This window comes from Leopardus geoffroyi, chromosome E3 (assembly GCF_018350155.1).
Source record: "Leopardus geoffroyi isolate Oge1 chromosome E3, O.geoffroyi_Oge1_pat1.0, whole genome shotgun sequence".
Lineage (NCBI taxonomy): Eukaryota > Metazoa > Chordata > Mammalia > Carnivora > Felidae > Leopardus > Leopardus geoffroyi.
Genome location: NC_059340.1, coordinates 35,851,437 through 35,871,778, shown reverse-complemented (window position 1 = coordinate 35,871,778; position 20,342 = coordinate 35,851,437). Strand labels below are relative to the sequence as shown.

Genomic DNA, 20,342 nt, shown 5'->3' with positions numbered 1-20,342 from the left:
TCTTGGTGTGCCAGAGCTCGTGCTAAGAAGCACTTTACATTCATTATCTCGGTGGTTCCCAAATGCTGATCCACAGATTCATCTGATTCCATAATGACATTTTCAACAGACTGCAGCTAAATGAGAAAATTAAGGGCAATTTAGTGAAAATTTTAATAGACTGAAATTTAATCAATTTGAAGGGCTGTCCTTTATTTTGAGATTATGTCCTTCTTACTTTTTGGTATAAAATGCCCTTTCCTTTATGAAATGATGATGATGACAGATGGTGTGTGTGTGTGTGTGTGTGTGTGTGTGTGTGTGCGTGTGCGCATGTGTCTTTGTGTGTGCGTATGTACTAACTTGGCAAACAATTTTTAAGTTGTTAATTTCATGCAGTGTCTCCACTGTTTTTAAAGTTGTATTGTAATAGTCCATGAATTAGGTAGGAAAAAAAAATTCTGAGACCCGTTTCAATTTCACAAGGGAGACATTATTAGCCCCATTTTACAGATGAAAAAACTGCCTAGAATACAGCGTGGACAGCAGTCAACCACTAAATGTCCTCCAAGTATTTGAAAAAGTAGGTGACTCAAAGTGCTTGTGGCGGAGATAAGGTCTTCTGAAGATACTTTTTCGTATTACTGAATGTTGGACTAGGGAGCTGCCCATACCAAAATTTGGAAGTGAGAGAAAAATACTTCTGAGCCACTCCTGGACATTGTCAGAGAGCTAACCCCAGCACAAGTAATTATATTTAAGATCAAGAAGTCCTGGAGTGCCTGGGTGGCTCATTCGTTTAAGTATCCAACTTCAGCTCAGGTCAGGTCATGATCTTGCACTTTGTAACTTCGAGCCCTGCATCAGGCTCTGCGCTGACAGGTCAGAGCCAGGAGCCTGCTTCGGATTCTGTGTCTCCCTCTCTCTCTGCCCCTTCGCTGTTTGTGCTCTGTCTCTCTCTGTCTCTGAAAAATGAATAAATGTTAAAAAAAAAAAAAAAGAAGAAGAAGAAGTCCTGCTTTCTGTCAAACTGGAGTTTTTCTTGCTCTGGGACATGGAAACCCCCGTAGAATATCCCACTTCAGGGAAATGCCTGCTCTTTTGACAGCCTTAGGAAGTTATAATAAGGAATTATGAAAGAGAAAAAGGAAAATGGAAGTGATTTATTTTATTCTTTTAAGTAGCTGGTAAATTTGAGGGAAGGAAAAGTTACCAACACTGTTGTGTGAGTCAAATGAAAACTTGAACAGTTGCCTCTGCCTAAGGAATTTTTAGCTGATTGCTGGTTTTCTGGAACTCTCTACTTCCTATAGGGTATGTGTGACCATTCAATTAAGGGTCCTTGTGGCTGAAAGGCAGGAGGGTGACCCTTGAACGTGCATGCACTATATACACCCAAGTGATACTGAGTGCCCAGGATATTTTGTAGAGACAGAAGAGTATTTTCCTTCCCCACTTCTCCCATTTATTGATGCTGAAGAATCATTTGGGGCTAGTGGCATTGATGTGGCTCTTTCCCAGTCTCTTTTGAGATGGAATTCAAATTCACCCTCCCCAGATGCTGCCTGAAAGGCTGGCAGAATTTTGTCATCAAGTGAGCAGTATTTGCAGATACGGCATTACCTTTTGATTTAGGGTCATCTGATGCTCTGTTCCTGATTAACGTGCACTGATATTAGCTGTAAAATCTTTCCTGCGTGATCCTTTATGTGACTGCCACACTGGGGGTGGGGGACATGCCTATTTCTATGTGCCATGGTGTTCGCATGCGCTTGAGCAGGCACGTTTGGACATGGATGTCTAAAGAATGGCTCCAGATAATTTTGAGATGAATTTAGAAGTTCTGGATTCCATGGTTTCCTTTTGCAGACTTTCAAGATGCCTGACTGGGAAGACCCAGGTTTAAGGGCAAGTCTGAGCCATTGTTGCAAAACAGGTCCGTAGGAATCCAGTCGCCACTGAGGGTTTTCCACTTTGGAGAGAAAACGGGCCAGAAAACCAGTGTTGGCTCAGTGCAGCTGAGAGCAGTTATTGGTTCTTTACATAATGTATTTGTTTTTCATTAAACCATTCAGATAAGGTCTTATTAAAGTGCCATGTATTATTTATCGTGTTTCTTATGAAAATGAGCTGAAGGGAAAATTCTTTCCTCTTCTTGGGGCATTTGTAAGCTTTTCGAATGCCAGCAAGAAAAGAAAAAATGAAGGAAGGCACGGTGAACTCCTGTCAGTACAACAAACAGAAAAGCATGGGAAGGAGAATGGGGAGCCAAAAGGCAGAATCTTTGACCTTTTATTTATATTCATTTATATACATGGGTATGTTTTGTAGAGTGGCTTTCCCCTTAATTCTGTGAATTGCACAATAAAAATAAATAATTAAAAAACAGTCAGAAAGTAAAAGAAAGAAAAGAGCAAAGCAGTTTATTTGTAAATCAGACTTTGTCCAATGAATGTGATTTGTGAGACAACAGCAAGGATTTTTCAAACTAAACACTGCCCCACCCCAGCAGTGTAAAACACCAGCCCACACCCTCCTAGTCCCCCCCCCCCAACCCCTGTCTCAACTTCTGCTTCGGGTTAAACTTGCTAGGGTGCCCCCTCTAAATTGATGGAATGTGTCAGTCCCATGGTGTTAGAAGGACTCGTTTTGCAAAGTGAGTAGAAGGAAAAAAGCCTGGTCCGGGCCTGATGTTGGCATAGCAAAGACTATAGTTATCGATGGCATTTCAAAACAGAACAACAAAAAATGGAACCGTGGAATAATTAATTTTCTTTCCTTCAGAAAGCAATTTGATTAGCCTGCAAAGTTGTGCCTTTCAAGCTGATGGCTCAGTTCAGAAGCTGTCCTTTGGCTGAAGGGTCTCCATGAGTCTCTGGGAGGGGTCAGTGGGAACATCCCCCTGAGGCCATCCTCTGGTCCTGCCGGAGATGTTCCTTCGCGGGGTCCTCTCCTCACTCTCAGGATGTGCTGCGTCCTGCAGGACCCTCGTAAGCCCCCGGGCAGCTTTCTCGCAGGGAACCCAAGAATCAAAAAAGATGATGTTCGAACAGCCTCTTGCCCTGAAAAATAAAAGAAAATCCAATCACTGGGTCAAAATCTATTTCAAAAAATATGGCTACTATTCCTGATGGTGATTTTACTGCTGCCAAGAATCAAGAATGTGCTTTTTTTTTTTTTCCTGTGGGGACCAACGATGCGTTAGAGTCTTAATATTTTCTTTTGATTTGCAGATCACATCCTATTTTATTGCATAAAGACTAACGAAATCTACTAATGAATAATTATTACTTCATAAAATACAGGGAAGGGGGAGACCCCTCTGCAAGAGCAGAATGCTAATTTGGCCAAGGAGGACTGGCCAGGCAAGAAAAAAAAAATAAAATAAACCGTTGTAATTTGCCCGCTGCAACCCACAGAGTAATGGCTTATCAGACACGGACTTCCCCACCCTGTGCATGTATAATTTGAGGAGAGCAAGGATTCCGGGCTGGAGAAGCCCCCTCGCTTTCAGCCGGGGCTGGCGCGGTCCAACAGGCTGGACTTAACACGCCAGCCAGGGCGGTTTCCCCATTCAGCGGCTCCAGCCGGTTCCAGTGCTGGCCGCTCGCTGCCTGCACAGCCGAGGCGAGGCGCAGAGCGAAAGCTGCGCCCCAAACCCCGGGGGCGCATCGCCGCCTCGCCGCGCAGCCGGGGGTGGGGGGCCCCCAGAATCCGCCCTGCCTCTGGCGCCGCAGCCCCCACCTCACTGTGCCCCCAGCCCCTGGGGTCTTCTCAGCACTCTTACGAAGGGCGGGGGGGGGGGGGGGAGGGATCCCATTTCTCTGTGTTTATTTGCCAACGAGTCGGGCAAACAAACCGCCACCAAAATCTAAGAGTCTGAGTCCCAGCTGGGCAATCGCATTAATTGTCCCCCTCGCCCCGGATGCTGGCGATGTGGGGCGCTCTCTCGCTTCCTCACCCGCCCCGCAGAGATTTTTAGCAGACACAATTTGAATTTTGGTGAGTCGTTAGAGAGAGAGAGAGAGAGAGAGAGAGAGAGAGAAAGCAGAGGGGAGGGGAAAAAAAAAACCCAACCCTGCCCCTGGACCCATTTGACAAATGAGGAGGCACACAGCATCAGCACCAACGGAGTGAGCCTCAGTGTGAGTCAAAATCTCTCTCTCCCTCTCTCTCTCTCTCTCTCTCTTTCTCTCTCCTTTCTCCCCTCCCTCTCTCTCGCCCTTAGCTCTCTCCCCCCACCCCACCCCCCAGCATCTACAGGAGGACATCCACCCCCTTCCCCCTTCCCTACAAGTTGCCTTTGCCTGTCTTGTCATCTCCACGGGGGGGTGGGGGGCGTGGGGTGGGGGCATCGTCCACTTTGCGGGGCATCAGAAAGCAGGCCCAACAAACCGGGAAAAGGGTACCACCACGAAGGCAACAAAATAGTTTCCTGGCCCTCTGGAGTGTCTTAGTTCAGGCGGGTGAACAACGCCAGGATCTAGCAAACCCGAAGGGAAGGAAGCCAGTGAGGAGGGACGGGCGCGCGCGGGGTGCGGCGGGGGGGAGGGAGAGAGAGAAAGAGAGAGAGAAGAGGAGGGACGGCCACCGGGGTTTGACTTAGATAATCAGCAAAATTAAAAAGGAGGAAAAAAAATTGTAGCGACCAGGCAAAGAGCCGCGTGATTGCATGCGAGCGTCCCCACTCCTGCTCGGCGGGCGTCAGAGAGACACGATGCAGCATCCTCTGACGGGGGCCACCTGCGTGGCGCTCCCCAACGTGGGCATGTGTCCCCAGCTCTCGTGTGCCTTGACTTTTATGTACTTACAGCAGGTAAGGCGCGCTCTTCCCTCGGTGGCTGCCTCCCCGGCTGGGGCTCAGCGGACTGGGTGCCCGCATCGCTGGGCTGCGCTTTGGACCCTGGAGGGGGTTGAGGAGGGGGCTTGTGCTTTCGGACAGGAGGGGTGGATCCGCGCCCCTCTCTTCTCTGCGGAGCCCAGCCGCCCCGCGTCCCGCTGTGTCTGCACCTCTCTGAATACTTTGCCTGGTTCCGAGCCTGGGTGCCCGGAGTTTAAAATTGCAAACTGCATTTTCTTTACTTGTATCTCTCTTGTGTCTGCGTCCGGTGGTGGTGTCGTGAGTCTGGGACCCCTTGGAGGCCAAGTGTTCGGACCTTTGTGTAGGCACTCCCATGCCTGGAGTTTTCGTTTAGCTGTTTTATAACAGGGAGGGAAAAAACATGTATGTAGGGGTGTGTGCTCAGTATTTCTTTTTTTGTTTGTTTTCTTAAGTTTGTCTGGGTTGTGCTTTATTCAGTCTGCTTGGGATCTGAGCCTTTGGGTTTCTGGAGCGTGTCCGCCCTGGAATCTGCCTCCAAACTCCCTGGCCATGCTGTGTTGAAGCCAGTGATTTAGGATGCTGTCTTTGTTGGCCTGTGTAAAGGCGCTTTTTTCCCCCTCCTCCACTCCCCCATAGTGGTCTTGTAGAGGGGCTCTGTGTTTGTTTTCTTTTCCATTCAGTGTATGTACACCAGAATCTTGCCTTGTGTTTCTCCCTGTCTTTCTCTGGGTGTTTCCCTCAGACCCTCTCTGCCTCTCTTTTCCTCTTTACTAGTAGGGCTGCTGCTTAAGTTGGTTGCTGGGGTTGGGAACCAGGCTCCACATCACGTTTGGGGAGGAGGGGTGACGAGTGAAGCTCCCTGTCTTGGGGCAGAGGCTGTCTCTGTGAACCGGTAGGGTTCGAAGGATTTTGTCACACAGGTGGAATCATCTTCCCTTCCCAGGATCACGGTCCTGCTCTGTGAAGAGTTAACCATGGTTGTAGTCATTTTACCTGGTTTTCGATTGACCCCCTTCAGGAGTACCATTTGTGAACTGTGTGTGGTTGTAGCTGACAAAACTTCCCTTACAAGTATTCAGAGGGGCCTCCCTCTCCAAAGACCCTCATTTCCAATCTGTGTTGTAGGAATATATGTGTTCATAAAATGTCAGTATTCTGTTTTGAGCATTTGGGTAATCTGTGATCAAGTTGGTTGCCTCCAGAAAATGTTTCTAAGGCATATTTTCTGTTGGAAGTCTTTTTGAGAACAGCCTTTTCTTTCTGTTGTTTGAATATCTTAGGAAAAAATTGGCTTATCCTTTTAAATATTGTTTTATTCCATTTCTCATTAAGTGAATTGTGCCAGGAAACATTTCCCACGAGCCTATTGGTAACATATTATGTGATTCATCTGCTTCTATCATTTCTGTACCTTTGCCGTGAATGACTGTGTGTGTGTGTGCGTGTGTGTATTTTACACCAGTTACCCACCAGAAGAATATCCTAATGGCCATTTCTACAGATGCTAAGCCACAGTTGAATTTAATCAAATTATTAATATGAGTTGATCCTTTGCGTCCTATATTCACTTCTTTCACGTTATCTGTTAATCAATTTGAACAGCATTACTTAACAAGTAGAGTGCTATAGATACTCAGTATTCTCACTGTTTCTTTATACATCATTCTTCTTTAAACAAATTGATATTTCATCCTGCTAGGTTGTTCAGTGGGCTTGCTCTCTTTAGGCACACTTAGAATGGAAGATGGTGAGTTTGAGCGAGAAGTTATTCTTGCCATGAACAGGACAAGTACATGGGAGAAACGCAAGTGTCATCAGTGTCTTCTAAGAGGGAAAACATTTCCGCCCTGGAAAGAGGAAGCCTGATGGGGAGTTTGGCAGCCATAACAAATATTTAGAAGTGACTAGAGCAGCATCGTGGTTCCATATGAAGATAGATGGAGGTGGGTTTTACAATGTGCTTTGGGATATACCCCCCTCCAGAAAGGGTGGGTAAGGCTTTCAGCGAAAGTGTTGATAAGGTGATGCCGTGACACAGCATCAGAACATGGGGTGTGTGTGTGAGTATATGTGTGTGTGTGTGTGTGTGTGTGTGTGCATGTATTTTTTTCTGAGTTTCACTAAATGCCCAAAGTAGAATACAAGCAGACAATTATTTTTGCCTGTCTGATTGAGAATCGGGTTTTCTAGACACACCTCCCACCCTCCCTAAGGCTCACGGTCAGGATGGGAGAGTCATACCTTTAGGTCATCTCTCCTACCTGGTGCTGCCATGACAGTTTGTATAGAAGTCTCCTGTCGTTGCTTTTATGTAGTAGTTCAGACAATTGGCTGATGAAGGGTGTGAAATAGTTCACTTTAGTCTCTACAGACTGCTTACTGATGCAATCTATACGTCTCGTATCCATACATCGCCACTGTATTTCCTATCTGCTATTAAACTGTAGCTATAGGTTGTATCTCTGTTTAATTTTGATGATCAGAGGGCTCATGTGTACTGTCAGAGCCCGTTGGTCAAATGGATGAATCAGGAAACATCTGTGATAAATAACCCCTTCATTAGAAACATTTTATTTTCTTATTATTTAGAAATAAACATATTTTGGGAGTCTTTGTCATTGCAGATCACCAATTACATAAGAAAATAATTAAAACACAATGATCTTATTTTGGAGGCTTTATGGTTCTGTTTCATAAATGCACACACTGTCATCAGGGGCCACTGAGCCTTCACTGAAATATATTCTTCTGGAATGAAGTTTCATGTTGCACTTGTCATCTAATGTCTAAGGAAAATTACTTCATCATTTGCTTTCCTTGCCTCAGCCATGACATCCAGGCTTTCTTCCTAAACTCTCCCGGATTTGTTCCTGAGACAATTCATAAAAACAAACATCAGTTGGGGATACCTCAATACCTGAGTTTACTGTGAATGACCAAGTGACAATGACATAACCCTTTTGCCACAAAGAACTTATTTATTCAGACCAAAAAAAAAGAGGCAACTGTGGTGTTTAAATTATTTGACTGATTCTGTTTCATTTATTTATATTCCCCAGGAACTGTGCTTTAGAAAGATACTTCCCTCCAGTTATGATTTCTTTTTCTTTTTCTTTTTGATCTCTCTCTTAACATCGAAGATAGTACTACAGCTTGGAATTGCAAGATGGGATAATGTTGAATAGTTCTTTTGGTATGTAGATATTAAATCCAATGATGCCATCACGTGCATATCTACAATAGGTAGACATGTAGCTACGCATCCATATCCTTCTAGTAGATGGATATTTCTCATTCTTGTAGACCATTCTCAGGTGGAAGGGACAGGCAAGTAGTGGAACTTCAGGCTTCAATCTTGCTGTCCAGGGAAAGTCCCTGCTTCAGCCTCCATTCTCGATATACTGCAGTGACTTTATCTGGTGTCTCCTTCAATGGTAAATCGTCCTCTCCTATGTGAGAGGAACTTCAAACCCACACATCCCCAGGACACAATCTTTCCAGAGTTCCAAAGTGGGGACCCACTGAAACGTTCTTGCTTTGGGGGAAAATCCCGAATATAAATTCCAAATCTGGGGCTTTGCTTAGGAGCTAGGTCCAAAAAGAATGTGTTCTGTTTTTTCACAGAGAAGCAGGATACAACCACACGCATGCATGCACGTACACACAACACACAAAAATCTAGGAATGCTTTCCCCTCCTAAGTCCCAGGGTGCACACCACAGCACATCCATCACAAGGTGAGGTATGGCGAGGCTATGGACGGAGTGGACGAGGTTCATTTTGTGGCGCACGGTGCGTGTCCCGTCTCCTTCAGAGCTGTGATTCACACCGAGTTCTAACTCCCTGAAAGAGGATAAGTAGCATATTAACTTAGTTTTCCCTATTTCTCCACCACTGTCAGTGTCTCCCAGTCCCGTTCAAAGAAAGCCTCTCATCTGTCAAATCTTATTCACTCAGAACCTTTTTATCAGCCTAAATTAAAAAAAAAAAAAAAAGTCAAATGCTTAAAATCCACATTAAAAGGGGGGGAAAAAGGGCCTTGAAAGTGGGCCATGCCACTGTCAATATCCAAAGATTGGTAATTTTTCCCACTTAATGATGATCCATGTGGTTTGTTTTAAATAGTGAAGTGGTTTGTACAAAGGGTAATTCCTGGTAAATGAAGCCATTGCTCACTGTGGACATCTTCAGATCGAAAGCAATTGAACTGAAACCTGCATATCAACCCTTTCTGTCTTTAATTAGAAAGTGGTTCTCAGAAAGGAGTCCCAGGGAAGGTGGGCTCTGGGAGTAAGGCATAAGGAAGGGGGGCGGGTGGCCCCCTTGCACCACCCACAGTTATAAATTTGGGAAACGTTCGGTGGGCCATAACAATTATGGCTGCGTAGAAAAGTTCAATTCTCATTCCGCTTACTTACCTGGCGCTGCTCTGTCGGATGATTTATAGGGGCCAAATGGCGTTTTATCACCCTCTTTCTTCTCGGCTTAATCCCTCGTTGATTTATTAGATTGTGCTGTGGATTGGGGGTAGTCAATAGTGTCAATAACGCAGAAAAGAATTAGGATAGATTATCTTCATGTCTGAATTGTTTAAGGAATTTAAGTGGCCGGGATGAGCACGCTTCTAGGCCTGGGTGACTGTCTGATGGGACACAGGTGCTCCTCTCTTTCTAGAGAGATCCTGTGTCATAATTTGGCGAGTTAACCAATCTTCCTGGGTTCCCTGATTTTTCCCACAAAGGGAAGAAGGCCTGAACTGTTGGGCTCTCGTCAGCCTGCTAAGGCCCGTATCTCAGGTGGGCTGGCGATCCTCCTGTGTTTCTCCCATTTCGGGAAGCTTTTGCGAGGCAGGGGGTGCGGGTGAGGGAGGGGGCTGTTGACCGCAAGGTTACCTGGGTTGCCTCTGCTTTAAGATTATTTAATCCGACAGTCACCGGTGGAAATTGTAATCATCTGCTAGCCCGCAGACCCGAGTCCTGCGCCATTCGGCAGCCCTGCCTGCCATTTCGCGGCGGTTTCCGCGTTAGAACATACAGGCGGCTGCTTCTGCCTCTGCCTCTGCCCGGGTGGAGAAAGCCCATGTTATTAGCGCTCACGCACCATCTGTTTTCCTTACAGCTGGCCCTTGAGTGATTGTCCGGTAGCTGATGGACTGAGGGTAGACAATCTTTTTTAGGGTTTTCTGATTCATTTAACCAGGCTCTCTGCCCCAAGAGGAAACATAATGCTTGTTTATTCATATTGGCCGGGTAAAAACAGTGTAGTTTGTCAGGCAAATAATAGTCTTCTGGACGAGAAAGAAATTGCAGCATTGGAAACAAAATCAGGTTGGTGCGTCGGTGCCTAAGGGGGCTGGGTGATGCGCGGGAGATGTCATCCCGTGAATGAGGCAGAGCTGACAAAGCGTGGGTGTAATTGCCCCATCTGCAGAGACCTTTTTAATGGACGAGGAGAGGTGTCCCAGTGTGCTGTTTAATTCAATTAAGAAAAGCAAAGAAAGTTCCATTCATCAATAAAGTTTCCTATTTCCAGGAGCTCCCCGAGAGAACTTTGCCCGGCTGAGCACTGGCCTGTGGCTGTCTGCATGATGCGCTGGCCCCATTGAGAGAGGCTGTGTCACACAGGGTCAGCTCTCAGGCACAATAGCTCAGGAGGGCCCTGGCCCTGGCCCTTCAACCGTGCTGAGTACTAGCGAGCTGGAGAAATGAGCAGCAAACCTGTAGGCCGCTCCTGCCGGGAGGAACTCAGGGAAGGGACTTTCCAAAGGATCTGAAAATCCAATATCTGGGGCTGGAAGAGTAGGAAAGAACTTTTATGGCTGGAACTTTCCGGTTCCTGGCCTATTGTGGCCTTGATTGATTGGTCCTGGCTGAAAAAAAAAGACAGATGACCACCCTCTATGGCCTGGGATTGCCACTTCTAATTCCTCTCTTGCTAATTTACATTTCTTATATTTGTTAAGCACCAGACACTTACAGAGCACTTTTGCCATGCTTTTTCTGACCTGTTAGACTATAAGCAGCATGATGGCAGAGATGTCTCCATTCTGGTACTGTACCCACAATGCCTAAAGTCTAATACATAGTATATCTATATCATAGTATATATAGTATATATCTAATATATAGTATTATATATTATATTATATATTATATTATATATTATATAGTATATATCTAATACATAGTATATCTACTACTACTCTGTGAAAAACTAAAGTGAGAAATGAATGAATGTATGTGCACATTTGGACTTTCTAGAACCTTGTAAGCAAGGGGAGCAAGTGATTTCCAGTGCTTTCCACAGATACATATGATAGCACATTCAGTCCTCTAATTCATTCTTTCATCTGGCCGTGCAAAAAAAAAAAAAAAACAAAACAAAAAGTTTACCTCACATTGAGAATATTGCAGCAAATCAGTTAGGAGATGTCCCTGCCACCATGAATGGACGTTCCACTAAAAGAGTAGATGATACAAAAGTAAGTGAATCCAGAAGGCATTTTCAAAGACTGTGGGGAGTGTTCTGCAGGGAACAAATAGGGTGCTGGGTGAAAGTAAGTGTGTTGTTTGGGGGGGGGGTGTTGGTTGTTGGGCTTTTCTGTTGGATGAACCAACAGGGGTCTCAGGAAGGAGGTGATGATTTCCTGAGCTGAGCATAAAAAAACATTAGGTGAGTGACGAGTTGAGAAAGGTGTTCCAAGGATGAGGAAGGGCAGGTTCATAAGCCTCAGGGAGCAAAAGAGGCATAGGGAGGCAGTTCATGGTGGAGGTAGGTCGTGTGCTGGCGTTTCAGCATCAGTCAATAGAACACAGGCTTTCTGTTCTCTTCTGGCGCCATATTGAAATGAGGGGAGTGGTAAGGAGAAAGGATGGAAATAGATGCCTTTTGAACAGATAAGAGGAAAGCGGTCCTGAGTTGTGGAGAAACCCTTGGGACATTTGGAAACACCTTTGTGGGTCAGAGGTGGAGAGAGGGTTTTGAGGGGAGCCAGTTTTGAGGGGAACACATTAAGAGGCCTGTTGGTATCTTCTGTCAAAACCCCATAGAGGTGCTTATGACAGTGGGCTTAGTACACTGAGAATAGTAAATGTGGTCTAGTGTTTCTCAAATTTCAGCCATTGAAGCATCCCCTTCCAAATATTTACCAATCCCCTCATCGACATGTCAGCATTGTAGTATTATCTACTTAATATTTAAAATTTTTTTAACATTTATTTATTTTTGAGCGACAGAGAGAGACAGAGTATGAGCAGGGGAGGGGCAGAGAGAGAAGGAGACACAGAATCCGAAGCAGGGTGCAGGCTCTGAGCTGTCAGCACAGAGCCCGATGCGGGGCTCAAACCCATGAACCGTGAGATCATGACCTGAGCTGAAGTTGGACACCTAACCGACGGAGCCACCCAGGCGCCCCATCTACTTAATATTTAAAAAAAATAACATATATTTTGAACTTAAAAGTGGACTTGGCCAAACAAAAGATAATAAATAAATAAATAAATAAATAAATAAATAAATAAATAAATAAATAAATGTATGTCACAGAACCACCGCTGTGATATTATCCTTTTTCCAGTGTTGTTGGAAATGTTTATTCATTCCCATGTTCATTTCATTTGTTCCATGTTCGGTGATCTAGAAGGTGCCGGCTGCTCTTTTAGGTGTTCTTAGTAAGTAAAGGCCTCTGTCCTCACGGAAGGGCCATGAAGTTGCTCATCCATTTGCTGTCTTCTGAACCATCAATGTAGGGCCACACTTTGGGAAACACTGGCTCAGTCCGTTGGATTTCCTAGGAATCCCCTGTCACAATTGCTCCTTCCTCCTCTGACCCATCGGCAAACAGCAAGATACAGGGCTTCTTTTTTGTGTTGCCTCTTCTGGCAGGGCAGGAGTCCACGGTTAAGGGAAATGACTATGGATTTAACACCTACAGCCTGCAGCGGGCTTTGAGATGATGGGGCTGGGGAGGAGGGCATGTGGTAGTCTCTAACTTTTGATCAGGCTCTAGGTGAGAACGGCCAAAGCCTATTTTCGATCCTGTTCTTTTTGTTGTGTTTAAATACACACGGAATCAAAAGTAGGAATGGGAGCCAGGGTGACAAGCATTCAGGTTAGTGTGTGTTCCCAGGGATGTAATGACTTTTTTTTCTCCCCCCTTTGCGATTCTGGAACAAAGTACAGCTGCTGTAGGCTTTAAGTGCCTCAGATTTCCCAGTACTGATGAGTAAATGCACAAAAGGTTTAGTCTTAATGAGCCTTTTCTTTTTTGGCGTTTGATGTTTGCCCAGGATTCACCTCCAGGACTAGATTCCCCTTATCAAAAACAACAGCATATATCCCCCCTCTTCCCTTCGGTAGCTGTGCTCTCTGTTGCTTTGCCTGAACCTAGGCATGGAGCGAGCTGTGCTCTCATGCAGGGGTAAGGACTGACAGCTGAGAGATCTCTCCCTGGCAAGAGGAATCTTTCATGAACAGTGAACGATACCAGCAGCTTAAAAACTGAGCGGATGGATGATGGCAAGGTCCACGTTTCCTATTTTTGGACATATCCAGCTGTCCATCTCAAGGGTCTTACAAAATTCAGATGAGAAACCCACATCATTTTACAACCAAGTGGTGCCAGCTTCCCCCAAAGCGTGGTTTAAAAAAAAAAAACGGCATCTCTGGACTGTGTATAGAAGTCATGAGCTGAGGGCTTAATCCCAACTCTGTTATTCAATTAGCTGATCTGACTGGATTGAGCAAAGGGCGTGTTGCTTTACTTGATTTGGGGCTTTCATGGTTTCTTCAGAAAAATGAGGCTGGGAAGCACCATTTCGTACTGTCCTCCGTTAAGATTAAGTGTGATACAGATTTTAGAATTGAGCAGAATTGTGTTACTGCCAGAACACAGTAAGTGGCCACTAGATGTTTGTTGAATGAATGAATGAATGAATGAAGTTAAACAATATAGCATCTGTTTATCGAAGCTGAATATAAATGTTTATTTTCCATTTCTCCCAAATCCACACTATGAGTGCGCTGGTGGCCCTACCAAGGCACAAGGAATCCGGGGGTCTCCCCTGGGTTCTCTGGTCCCTCCTGCCTGTTCTGGGTGACTGTTCCCTCCTCCTCCAGTCAATTGTCAGTCCTGCTGGTGGTGTTGGATGTAATGTGACTGCACAGCTCAATTAATGCTCTGTGACAGGAGGAGGGAAAATAAAAATTGTCTTGCTCTTGTCAGTAGGAAAGTTATTTACTTTCAAAAGCTGACAGAATCACACTGCAGGGGCTTCCTTTATTTCCATGCCGAATGTCATTATTCTGTGATGTAGGGGACTTGGGCACACTTCAGGTTTGTCCCCATAAACTTTCATGTGGCAGAGGGTCTGCTACAGTGTAGATCGTCCCCTGGAAGAGTCCAGGGACTTCCTTCGGGGTGCTGGTGGTACCTGGGTGCTGGGCTCTGGCACCTGGAAAGATGCCCAGTCTCAGGATGTCCTGTCCAGTTGCACATGCAGTTACAGACTCTGGATCTTTCCGGTGAGAGGGAACATATATCTCACTGCCCCTGATCCTTTGTCCTCTTTATTCTGAGGCAAAAGAGCAAAGTGTGGGAACTCCTGGTTTTAAATCAGTCTTCCTCTGGGCCGCTCCTAGAATTTCTAGAAATGCAAAGGTGCCTCTTACAAATGACTTTGCTTTCGTTCTGTTGTCTCTACTTAAACCCTCTGATAGGCTCTTTCATCCTGACAATCTGTATAAAATTCCACATTTTCTTTTCTCTCTTCCTCCCCGCCCCCCTTTATTTTTTCCCTAAGTATTTGCAATGAGTAGTTAAAGTAGGAAGGGTTGAGCGGAGAAATTCTTTCCTTCCCGGTGCAATGGCAGAACCTTCCACTTGGGGTCTCCATTTAGAACATGTGACTCAGGATTCTGTAGAACTGTCTTTTTCTTTGCCTTCTTTTTAGGTCTGCTTTCGGTTCCATTCAAAAACTGAGGCTTCTCTGTAAGCAGTGGGAGATGCTGTCTGGAAGACCATGTAGGTAGCATCCAGGGAGAATCCAGCCGCCCTTGCAATGATGATGATAATAATAAAATAATGAATATAATGAAATAATCAATAACTTCTGTGGAGTGCTGTGAGACAGGCACACTACTAAGCATTTTTACATGGATTACTTCATTTCGTCCCCCTTGAAAGGCCTCTAGGGAGTAGATGAGCATCATTTTAGTTTTAAGATGCGGATATGAGGGTAGAGGGGCTGGTGAGTAAACACAGCCAGTTGGGCCCCAGAACCAACACATGTGCCCGTTATTCTTCATTGTCCCAGTGGCCTGCCCCGGGCTGTACAGGTCACCAGCTCTGTGCCATCTCCCCAGGCCTCTGCTGGGCCATCGCCGTCCACTGGACAGGGTTCTCAGGGCTCTTTCCTTTAAAAGGCAAAACTTGTCAAAAGGGCGGAGAGTCCAGAGGTCTTTCAACTTTGAAGCTGTTTTTGTGATTTTAGTTTTGAGTGATGAGGATTGCTGTTGAATACATGGCAACGCACACTGAAGCTTTCAGACTTGGGGAAGGTGAGAAGAGAGAGCACGGGGCTGATGGGAATCTTCCGCTCTGAGAATGATGGAGTGCATTTCTCCGCAGCCAATTCCAATCCCCAAATCCCCATTGTGCTGACGAGCTCTCCAACTAACACAGGAAATGCAGTCACAGCCCGGCACCATATTAATGATTTATACACCCCGCACCAGTGCTTTTGTTCACTTGCGGGGCCTGGTCGTGTTAATAAAGGAATTTCTGGGAGCGGGGTCCCGGCTTGCCATGCTGTTTTGCTCAACGCGGTGCAGGCTGCTCCATAAATCAAAAGAATTTAGTGCTTTACAACCTTCCTGAGCTTCAGAGATCATGTGTGCGTGTGCGTGCACGCGCGCGCGCGTGTGTGTGTGTGTGTGTGTGTGTGTGTGTAATAGATTCACCTAGGGACATTTTCACTGCCTTTCTATAAAGAATGAATGAAGGAGGACTACAATCTATTTTAGGTGCTTCAGGGTTGATTGGTCCGTTTCACAGTGTTATCAGGGACCTATTTGTTTCCCATTTGGTGTTCATGCTTTATGGTGTTGTCAGTGAAAATGGGCTGACACCATTTTATTAGCATAACGAGATGCAAAATCACATTAGAATCCCCCTTCCTTCTGGAGCATCGAAAACAAGAGACAAGGGAGCTGGGAGGTACCAGAGGGAGCACCACTATTTGCTACAAATCAGTAGGAAATTCAGGTGTGCTTTAAACAATGGGAGTTTTGAGGCTTAAAAAACAAAAACAAAAACAAAAACAAATAACTTCAGTTATTCACAGAAAAAGAATTCTGCTTTGTTTTGGAATTGAGTGAGGACATCTGTTTTCTAAATTGAGGATTCTGGATCTAGGAAAGTTTCTCCTGTCTAGTAAGCCACAGAAAACTGATTTTAACCTCAGCTTTTTTTTTGCTAATGAGAAGGGGAAAATGATATGATCAAATGGTATATTGGATGTTCAATGCCTCTTTCAAGATATCTGCAGAGAAAAACACCCTGTGGTGGTGGTGTTTTTTGTTTTTGTTTTGTTTTGTTTTTGTTTTTGTTTTATTGTGCTCCTGATCTCTTAATTATATCATGCATTACATTTTGTGTGTGGTTGTATTTTTTTTCCCCTGTAGAACTGAGAACTGAAAACCTAACAGAAGTCTGAGTAGGAGTTTGAAGGAAAAAACAGAATATTTAGAAAATTGGGATGACACTTAAGTATTCTATCCAGTAGGCTTGTGTGTGTGTGTGTGTGTGTGTGTGTGTGTAAGGTGAAATCTTGATTTTGGGAAATGTGCCTGACTTAAAAAAAAAAAAAAGTGAGGCTTGCAGGAAATAAACATGTCAATTTGGTTGAATTCCTAAATAATGCATGAAGGAGCGAACACTGCTACCAGTGAATAGAGCCCCAGCAGACCCCCACCCAAGCCAGGGCTTGAATTTTCCTTTATAAATGTGAAAGTTTTGGCTAACTGGTTTTTATTCACATTTATGCTTATGGGAAAACTAGAAACGTTTCTGGAAACTGTCTGGGGTCTTAGCAATAAAGAAATTGAGGCAGATACTCAGTTTAAAAGGCTAGCTTTTATAGTCTGGTCTTCCTGAAAAGTAGAGAGCAGGATGTACGGTTTACATAAGTAAATAAAGAACGTTACCAAAATTTTTCATCACAGGAAATATGAGACAGCATTTTGAACTAAGAAAGCAGGTGTCCGGCAAATGCGTATTGTAGTGATTTTTCTGTTTGCCTTTGTCCTCTCTTATAGGACTCCGTGAGTGTCTCATTGTCTTTAATTATGTCTACGAGGCACAAGACAGCAGTCAACATCTGCTCTATTGTTTACTTGGTTTACATATAGCTTTGATGGGTTATTAAACAATCTATTTTTCAAACCGAAAACAGAGAAACCAGCCGAACCCATATTATGGCATTTTGTAAAGACCCATTATGCAATTAGCACTTGGGATTTTGGGATTTGTGCAAAGCTGGTGATTCACCCAAATAAACATCCCTTTATTCTGATAGCTCTTCTTGGCTTTGTGAAAAATATCAATTTCTCAAAAAATAAGCTCACATTTCCTCCTTAATAGTGTAGCATGCCAAGGAGATGATGTGTTAATATGAGGGATGGATCCTTCACTTTTTATATCAGAAAAAGAGCAACTCTCCAAAATAATGATGTCTTTAATTCAAGCCAGCAATTACTATATTACATAAGACAACTAGCGGCTTACACATAAGACAGACTTTTGAGAGTTTATCTGATCCTATGGGAGGAAAGAAATGCTGTGTTTTTAACCATTTATAGAATGTTCCCTATACTTCATGATCTATTTATGAAAGACGTATCGAGTTGTCTATAGCAAAGCATGTGACATCCATAATGATTAAATCAGACCTCATCCCCTCACTTAAGTAATTGGTTAATAATTAATTCACTCGCTCATTCATTCAACAAATATTTATTTAGCCTCTGCTCTGCCTCAGAAATTGGGTTAGTCACTGAGGGTACATAGGCAAAGAAACCAACTTCATTTTCCTTCACAGAGCTTCCAAGTTTCTGGGGAAGGCAGGTAATAAGCGATCCCCATACGAGTTTGTATTGCAAGTTGTGGTAAATGCTCTAAAAGAAAAAAAGGGGGGCGGGGTCCACAGACAATAGTAGCAGCTGCATTCGGGGATGAAGGGAGCTGTCTCTGAGGAAGTGACATTAAAGCTGAGATGAGGGAGAAGGTGGGCAGAGGTAGGGATTGGAGAGCATTTGTACTGAGGCGGAAGGTGCATGTGATGGCTGTACCACTGCTGGGCATCCTCAGGGAACGGAGTAATGGCCAGCGAGCCTGGAACACAGTGGGAGAACGGAAAGAGGCAGAGGGGGCCCAGAAAGAAACCACAGGGGCTTGGAAGCACTGATGGGGGGTAAATTTTACCCCGAAAGGAATTAAAAGGGAAGGGCAAGAACAATAAGAACTCCCAGCAGACGACAAATACGATTGAACTTAGCCTTTAAAAGGGCCAGTTGGGCTGTTCTGTGGAGAACAGATTGCGGGGGGGGGGGGGGCAAGATTGAAAGCAGAGCCCTGGTAGGAGGCCACAGCAATACATCAGGTGAGCCACGTCAGTCGCTGGATCTGGGAGTTGACAGAAGAGATGGACAAGAGTGAAAGTTTTGAAAAACAAGCCTCATATTCTTTGTGACACCCGTTCATCCCCAAAGCTGGTGTTCAGGCAAAGGAGAACAAATGGAACTCGCTGGAGGAGAGACCTGAGGGCTTTGGTGAGGGCGGCAACATCTCAGGAGGGACTGATCTGGGGTGTACGGGGCCTCACCAAAGAGAATTCCAGGCCAGTTTCAGCAGATGTCAGGCCAAAGCTCCCGGATGGTGCTTGGCCAGAGCTCAGAATCTCAGCAGTCGATCTTGCACATTGTTTGGTAGCAGAGTTACCACATGCAAGGTCACAGCGCAGCTCCACGGGGCGGTCCCTCACATCCTAGCAACAAACTTCTAATATGGTGGGTGAGGAGTGGAGAGCCAGTTTGTTGAAATGCCCAGGGGCATTGCCTCCACCTGCCGTCTCCAGAAAAGGGAGCAGGGCAGTTAAATGCATTCCCATAGGTGTCAGGCAAAACGGGCTTTGAATCCTTAAAATGTCACAGATCTTACCGACCTCTGACCCACCACATGGACAGATTTCTTGACTTCTCTGAAGGTCCCTTTCCACATTTGTGAAATAGAGGTAAACCAGGATCAGTCACACAGGGTTGTCGTGAACGCGGCATGAGTTCGTTTGTAGAGCGCCCAGCAGGTGGAAAGGGCTCAAGAAACCCTGGTCACGGTGGTGAGGGTGCTGGTAGTAATGGAGTTAGGGATGGTGGTTATGATGGTGGTGATGGAGGGGGTGGTGATGGTGATGGGGGTGGAGTGGTCCTAGTGGTGATATTGGCGGTAGTGGTGATGGGTTGAGATGGTGAAGGAGGTGGTGCTGATGCAAGCGACAGTGGCAAGTTGGCAGTGACGGTGGGAGTGGTGACAGTGGAGGTGTGCAGGTGGTAGTGATGAGGATGTTTGTGGACGGCAGTGATGCTGATTAGGATGCGGCATGGTCGTCTCATCCAGGAACACCCGAATTCGCATGAGGTGCAGCTCCACCGTTTGCCCTCTGTGTGCCCATTGGCCAGGTACTTAACTTTGCCTTGTTTCGCTTTTCCCATCTGTAAAATGGGGGTGCTGATATGCATTGTTGGTCATGATGATGGCTAAATAAGTCAACATTTGTAACGATAAAAAAAGCAGCACAGCATTTGTTCTGATTAACTCTCCAATGAGCAGAGAATGTTTGTTAAATAACAAACCAGCAGAGAGTACAGCCTTTAAAAAAAAAAAAAAAGAGGTATCTCAGTGGTTTCTGGTCTGCCTCTTTTTCTTGATTTTGCTTTTCATAGCGAGCAGGAAGGCCGTCTTCCCCTTTCCTCCACTGCCAGACCCACCCCCTTCTCTCCATGTGTTCCGAGTAGAACAGGTGTGTGGTAAGCCAGAGTCCTGGCAGAGTGCAACATGAGAAAGACTCCCAGTAATTATAAAAATAACAACAAGGGCTGCTTAGCGAGGTAGGCAAATGAGCACACCACTAGGCAGAATGATAAATAGCGCTTGCAAATGTTAGGTCCCAGTGGGAGTGTGGGAACATATGGGGATAAACCACACTGAAAGTTGGGCATCATTGGTAAGTTTTACGCGGTTAAGGAAGGCCACTCCGGTGCCAACTTTTGTTGTTGTTTTTTTTTTTTTTCCTTTTTTATCCTAATTTTAAATCCCTTTTGTCCCTTTGTTCTATTTCAGTCCTAAAAAGAGCATTCATCTTTGAGGCCAGCCACAGAGTCTCCAAGGAAGTGAGGTCTGGGGGGTAATCCTAAAACAAATAGCCACCCTGGAATCTGTGAATTTCCACACTGAGCTCTATTCAGTATTCTTGGGGGAGATGCAAACGAA

The 20,342-nt window shown here is 45.1% G+C and overlaps 1 protein-coding gene across 26 annotated transcripts in view; it reads left to right on the top strand.

Annotated features, from left to right (window-relative positions):
* Window positions 1–20,342, top strand: part of RBFOX1 (RNA binding fox-1 homolog 1) — a 2,066,775-nt gene that overhangs the window by 1,682,004 nt on the left and 364,429 nt on the right. Inside the window, exon 1 of one of the 26 annotated variants that reach the window (XM_045461763.1) lies at window positions 4,531–4,795. The exons of the other annotated variants lie outside the window; for them this stretch is intronic. Within the exon in view, the coding sequence (XP_045317719.1) occupies window positions 4,652–4,795 (144 nt within the window). The 5' untranslated portion in view covers window positions 4,531–4,651. Of the gene's footprint in view, window positions 1–4,530; window positions 4,796–20,342 lie in introns of those variants that run through there. 26 annotated transcript variants of the gene reach the window in all.